Genomic DNA, 6,791 nt, shown 5'->3' with positions numbered 1-6,791 from the left:
GGGTGGGGATGGGGGATAGGGGTTGGGGATGGGGGATAGGGGGTGGGGATGGGGGATGGGGTGGGGATGGGGGATAGGGGGTGGGGATGGGGGATGGATGGGTTAGACATCCCCTACCTTCCCCTTCACACTGGGAGAAAATTCTTGTAACATGTGAGCGGTGAGGTTCCTGGTTTGTTTGGGAGAGGAGGTGAGTTGGGAAAAAGATGAACAGTTTTTAATAAAATCAGAGACAGACACAGGATGAAAGGGGAGGTTGGGTAGAAGTTGTGCGGTGGGCTTAGTGACCATCTTGTCTCTTTTTTAAGAGGCAGGGCTGTCAGGTAAGTGACAATGTGGTGGATGATAGTCTAGTTCACCCAGCCTTACCCTAATCCAGGTTGGGATTAGGGACCAAAGAGGCTGTGGTTAGGCCCAGAGCCTGACCTTGGCCTGTCACTCAGCTCTCACAGCCCATGTTCTCACTTATGCACATCCACCTGTCTGCCTCAAATGACTGAGAGCCATGTGCACACTCCAGGAGCTTTCTAGGAAACTTCCAGAAAAGCTAGAAGGTGTGCCTAAGGTTACGTCTCAGTGAATGGTGCTGACACCTCTCCCGTGGAGGAGGCCTTCCTTCAGCTGCTCTGGGCAACCAGAGATTTCAGTCCCCACAGAGAGAAGGGCTGTGGTAGCTGCTTACGGTGACACACACCGGGATGCATGTACTAGGGAAGAAATAGGTCGCCATCCTTACCCATCTTTGGTGGGTCTCTGCAGTGGTGGCTTTTGCTGTTGCTCCTCCATGAGTGATCATGTTGTCCCCTGTGGCCCAGCCCCTCAGTCTATCCCGGCAGGCTCATCTGGACAGCCTTTGCTTCCCCTTAGCCTGTGCCCTGATCCATGTCTCTTTCCTCTGCTCTGGCTGTCTGCTTCCTGCTCACTGCACAGCTTCAGCTTAAAAGCCACTTCACTAGGGAGACATCCGATCTGAATCATCCAGTGTCACTTTGGCTGAAGTTTGTGCCTCATCCCATCTTATGCCCTACGAGGCTAATGAGACTTCTCATGTCAGTCTGACTTAAAATATTTTTCCTCCTGGGTAGCTCACAGAACGTTCTCTTTGTTGGCGACGTTCCTTCTGCAGTGTCGCTGACATGTCTTAGCTATTTGGCCCGGATTTTTCCCCAGTGGGTCTCTGCAGGCTTTTATTGTGTTCCTGCTTTTGTGCCACCACCAGCCCCAGCCCCCCGCCCCCCAATCTTAGTCCTGGAACGTGCATCTGGCAGCTCTTCACAGACTCAGACATTCTCTTTCTCTCTGCTCCCTGGAATTCCTGTGAGATGGGCTTGGCCATTTATGAGGTTTTGTTTTGTTTTCTTTTTCTTTTTCTTTTTCTTTTTCTTTTTCTTTTTCTTTTTCTTTTTCTTTTTCTTTTTCTTTTTCTTTTTCTTTTCTTTTCTTTTCTTTTCTTTTGACCTCAATTTGATAACTTCAAAACAAAACCATCAAGGCTTCTCAGATGACTGTTTCTTAGCGAGGAGAACTCCTCATGCTAATGTTTTGTCCCATGGGAAGTGAGTGAGCCCCTTCTTCTGGTCACTGCTTTCTAGCTGGGAGGGTGAATTTCAATCAGAGGGTCCCAGTGGGCTTGCTGTCATGCTCATTGCCGTACACAGCCGTGTCTCCTGTCTCTCTGTCTCTTTTTCTCCTCCTCCTTTTCCTCTTCCTCCTCCTCCTCTTCCTCTTCCTCCTCTTCTTCTTTCTCCCCTCCTCCAGCACCACCTTCTCCTCCTCCTCCTCTTCTTCACTTTTCTTCCTTTTGTGACAGTGTATGTAGACAAGGATGTGTAGACCAAGAAGCAGAGACAAATAGATCTCTGTGAGTCTATAACTCAGTGTATCCTTCGGTGACTTTCTGTCTTTTAGGAAGGGAAAAGAAGAATCAAACTTGTGTCGTAGGAAGGTCATTTGGTCAGGGTTAGATTGGGGTTGAGGTTAGAGAATAGGTATGGTCCTCCGATTCCCTGTGACCCAGCTCCTCCACCCCCATAGACTCATCTTGTCAGATATGCTGACTGTTTATTTACAACTCTGTCTCTTGTACCTGGCCATTGAACCCCCAAACATGGAGGGCATACTTTACTGATCTCAGGAAGCCCATGTGGGAGGCCACCATGAGTGCTCCATGCGTCATGCTGAGAGGGCCAGTGGACACCCGTTCTGGTCCGTTCTTCCAGCATGTCACCAGCCTACATGATGTTTCCCTGGGGGCCACCTGGTACACTCCTCCTCACTTATCCTTATGGTGGGAGTGCTGTGGAGAGTCCTGTATGGTGGGAAGAAGATTGGGAACCAGGCCAGAAGGGACACTAGAGGAAGGGAAAAATCTGTTCCCCCCAAAATAAAGCAGTGTAGGGAACATCCTAAGCTTAGACCTGGGCACTCAAAGCTTGCCCTGGTGATGCTGGTGGCAGCATGTAGTAGGGTGGGCCAAGAGTCGGGCCAGACTGGCTGTACCATGGGTGAGAGCCTTTCTAGTACTTCTGTATGGATGCATAACACCATAGCCCTGTCCTAGACAGACCATGCCTAAACAGATATGACTTCTTCCACAGGGGATGCAGGAGAAAAGGGAGACAAAGGAGCCCCAGGACGTCCAGGAAGAGTCGGCCCTACAGGAGAAAAAGGTAGTCACAGTTCCAGCCTCCATGCGGAGAAGGTGGCTGGCGGATGGAGGAGACGGAGATCAACTGAGACAGAGGTTATCGAGGGAAAGGCACAGTGCTGGCCTGCAGGGCCCTGGGGGTGGGGTGGGGGGGGAAACACTGTGCTCTGGAAACACAGTGGTGACTCCCTGAATGCCAAGGTTCAGGATCACAACTGTATTAAATGAGAGTGCAGCAGTGAAGGAAGGGTGGTTGGAAGCAGGACACAGGCAATAGTAGCCGACACACCTACGGAGAGAACAGACACGGAACAAGCAGATGTGGCTGAGTGGGAGTGGTTTCCACTTTCATATAACAATGTGATTCTGCCTGTGGGAGGCTGGTGAGACTCAACTGTATATTTAAAGGAGTTAAAGTCTGTGTGTGAAGGAACCAGAACATACATGCACAGGGATAAGAACACGCGTGCATAAGAATGAAAGTACACATGTAGAGAACCAGGCTGTGGATGTTGGGTAGCCACATCACACGGAAAAGGGAGTCAGGATATGCACCGAAAGAATCAGAACACTCAGGAACTAGACGTCCAAGGGAAGGAGCTAGAGGGTGGACCTTCTCCAGTTTATGTACATGTAATGGAATTTGAACATACATGATTACACGTGAAAGGGCTACCATAACAGCAGGTACTCAGTGTGTGTAGCTGCCAGCTATAGGATGGCGTCATCTTGACTATTTTGTATTATATTTTAAAATGCTTTACTATTTTTAACAAATTACATGTATATGTATGTATCCATGTCTGTGTTTGTGCATGTGAGTGCAGTGTCTATGGAGATCCGAAGTGGGTGATGGAGCCCCCGGAGCTGGAGTTATCTGCAATGTCTACTGGGCTTTCTTGAAAAGCAGCCATCACTAGTTTTAAAAAGATTTATTTTTATTATTTTGATTATGTGTGTGTGTGCATGTGTGTGTGCATGTGTGTATGTATGTGTGTGTGCATGCATGTATGTATGTGTGTGTATGTGTGTGTGCATGTGTGTATGTATGTGTGTGCATGTGTGTGTGTGTGTGTGTGTGTGTGTGTGATATACACATGAATGCAAAGGTCCACAGAGGTAAGACATGTCAGATTCTCTTGGAGATGTGGTTCCAGGCAGTTTTATGCTACCTGATATGGGTGCCCCTCAGGAAGAACAGTGTGTGCTCTTAACCACCGTGTCCTTGATCCCAAGGCTTTGTTGCCCTTTTTTTTTAGACAGGATCTCACTATACGGTCCTAGCTGGTCTAGAACTTGCTATGTAGAACAGGCTGGTTTTGAACTCACATAGTTATGTCTGCCTCTGTCTAGTCTACATTTTTTTTTTTTTTAAAAATCATTATTAAAAGCTATATAGCCAGGCAGTGGTGGCACACAAATTTAATCCCAGCACTTAGGAGGCAGATAGAGATGGATCTCGAGTTTGAGGGCAGCCTACACATTGAGTTCTAGGACAGGTTATATAGAGAAACCCTGTCTTGGGAAAAAGAAAAAGAAAAAGAGAGAAAAGGCTGTAAAGAAAAGCACTCTCAAGTTAGGTGTGGTGGCACATGCCTTCAATCCCAGCACTCTGGATGCAGTGGCAGATGGATCTCTGTGCATTCCAGGCTACCCTGGTCTACACGGCAGGAGACCCTGTCTTTGAAAACAAGTGAATTAATGAAGAAGAGAAAGGAGAGCGCTCCCAACATGTGTGTCCCATCCGTGAGAACATGCACTGGTCGGCACCACAGCTGACCTTGGGACACTGGAAAGTCTCTTTCTGTTTAAAAAACTATCAGAATAACATCTTTGAAAGTTTTTCAAGAGTGATTTATGGACTCTTCCTGGTCAAGTGCGTAGGCTACGTGGTTTTGAGCTCTAGCTCTGTGAGGCCTTGTCAGGTGAGACTTGACCGTCATACCCCTCCGTCAAAGAACTGTTACTTCTTATTTTTTCCTGTTACTCATAGAAATGAATCACAAATGATGAATGGGATGTTATCACAGTTCAGAAATCAAAATGTACCAAGATATTTGCTGTGGGGACCATACTCATCTCTGTGGCCCTTGATAACTTTTTACTCATTTTCCCAGAGACACCTTATGGATTGGCAAACTCGCTTCTGTGTCTCATCCCTTTTGTGCAAACAATTGCAGAAGACTTACCTCTGTACTTCGCCCCTTTCTCTGAATAGCCCATCTTGGGGATCGCTGCAGGAGAGGGTGCAAAGGTTTCCCTCATACTTTTTTTTTTTTTTTTTTTTTAAGATTTATTTATTTATTATATGTAAGTACACTGTAGCTGTCTTCAGACACTCCAGAAGAGGGCATCAGATCTTGTTATGGATGGTTGTGAGCCACCATGTGGTTGCTGGGATTTGAACTCCGGACCTTTGGAAGAGCAGTCGGGTGCTCTTACCCACTGAGCCATCTCACCAGCCCTCCCTCATACTTTTTACTCAGCAATTGGTGCGCTGAGGTGTGTGATTATTCCGATTTACCTAAGGTTCACATTTTCTTGGATGTATGCGGCCATGCATGTATGTTTGTGTGTGTGTGTGTGTGTGTGTGTTTATGTGAGTATGTATGTATGTATGTATGTATGTATGTATGTATGTATGTATGTGTGTTTGTATGTATCTGTGTGTTTATGTATGTATGTGTGTGTATTTGTGTACATTTGTGTGGTGTGTGTGTGTGTGTGTGTAGCTTCAAGATGTACTCTGATCTTGCATTGCTCATTAGACTGAGTGTGCATTTGCAAGTCTGGGTGGATGTGGTAGCTCACACCTTTAATTCTAAAAGCAGAGGCAGGGAGATCATGAGTAACTCCAGGCCCTCATAGGCTGTGGCCTCATATCTCTGCCACAGTGCTGGGAGGCACAGCTGGATTCCTTCTAGAAAGCTCTGTTTCATCATGCTTTAATTCCAACTATTGCTGGGTTGTGGAGAAATCCAGGTCCACAAGGTGGTAGATTTTCCCTGCCCTGTGTAGATGCAGCACCGACAGTTCTGTTCCTTAAAGCAGTCCCAAGGCTGCCCAGAGCCCTCTCCAGCCTCTCATGACTTACATGTCTCACAACTGCAAACATGACCCATATCTGTAGCTGGGTTTGGCTGTCAACTTGTGGCAACATCCTTTTTATATTCAGCGTAGCTTTGGCTTCTGAGTGTTTTGGTAGCCTCATCTGTTCTTCTAGAACATTCTCCTACAATTGCTTTCTCTCTTTCTGTCACTCGAGGTGTAGATGCTTTCCTTAGCTAACCTGAAACCAACTCTTACTGTGACCACATCGGGCACTGTTCAGGAGGTCTGGGAGCTGTGTCATGGTATGTGCTGTGGGTGGGTCCGGCTGGGGCCTCTGGTTCAGTCTGTTGGGGATGATCCAGTTCTGCCCCATTACCTCCTGGAGGTGTGAACAGTCTCTCTAAAGTGTGGGTTTGATACCTTGCTTTCCTATTGATTTGAGGATGCTTGGGGGTTAAGACTCCTGGCGTTTTGCTTCCCTAGGACCTGCAGGTAGGGCCCAGGCATGTGCCTCTGCCCCAGCATCCCCCTGAAGAGGCCTACATACAACCCCCGGCCCAAGCGGATGCTCCCTGTGGGTGCTCCCTGCTTGCTCCTGCCATGTTAGTACTGTGTTCTGCCTCCCCAAGGAATTTCACTTCCTCTCTTTCTTCCTTCACCTTTATTGTATTGTTTTCTTGCTGTGTCCCACATACAATCAATGTGGTTATACATGGCTACCATCCAGCACTCAGGAGACTGAGGCAGGGGGGTGGTGAGTTTGGGGCCAACCTGGGCTACATAGTGAGGTACTGTCTCTAGAACAAACCATAACAAACAAAACCACCCCCCCCTTGAAAATAAAACCCAAAACAAAATACAACACATGACACTTCAACCAAAGCAGCATATTCCAAACTGTGGTAATAACTGTAGTATTGTGCCAGAAATGAAGGGCAGCTGAAGGCATGGCGGTAAAAGCATTGACCAGATTGGAACAGATGCAAGAAGGTTTGATGAAAAAATACACTGCAAGAGACAGATGCAGGGGCTGAATTCAGAGAGAGAGAGAGAGAGAGAGAGAGAGAGAGAGAGAGAGAGAGAGAGAGAGAGA

General features: G+C 47.3%; 1 protein-coding gene across 2 annotated transcripts in view; it reads left to right on the top strand.

Annotated features, from left to right (window-relative positions):
* The window catches only part of Colec11 (collectin subfamily member 11), a 29,389-nt gene that overhangs the window by 6,905 nt on the left and 15,693 nt on the right, over window positions 1-6,791 (top strand). For both annotated transcript variants that reach the window (XM_021202378.2, XM_021202377.2), the window contains exon 3: window positions 2,598-2,669. In XM_021202378.2, the coding sequence (XP_021058037.1) occupies window positions 2,598-2,669 (72 nt within the window). The remainder of the gene's footprint in view (window positions 1-2,597; window positions 2,670-6,791) is intronic.

The sequence above is a fragment of the Mus pahari genome, chromosome 7 (genome assembly GCF_900095145.1).
Source record: "Mus pahari chromosome 7, PAHARI_EIJ_v1.1, whole genome shotgun sequence".
NCBI classification, from domain to species: domain Eukaryota; kingdom Metazoa; phylum Chordata; class Mammalia; order Rodentia; family Muridae; genus Mus; species Mus pahari.
The sequence above is the reverse complement of the archived record's forward strand: the minus strand, read 5'-3'. Positions and strand labels throughout refer to the sequence as shown.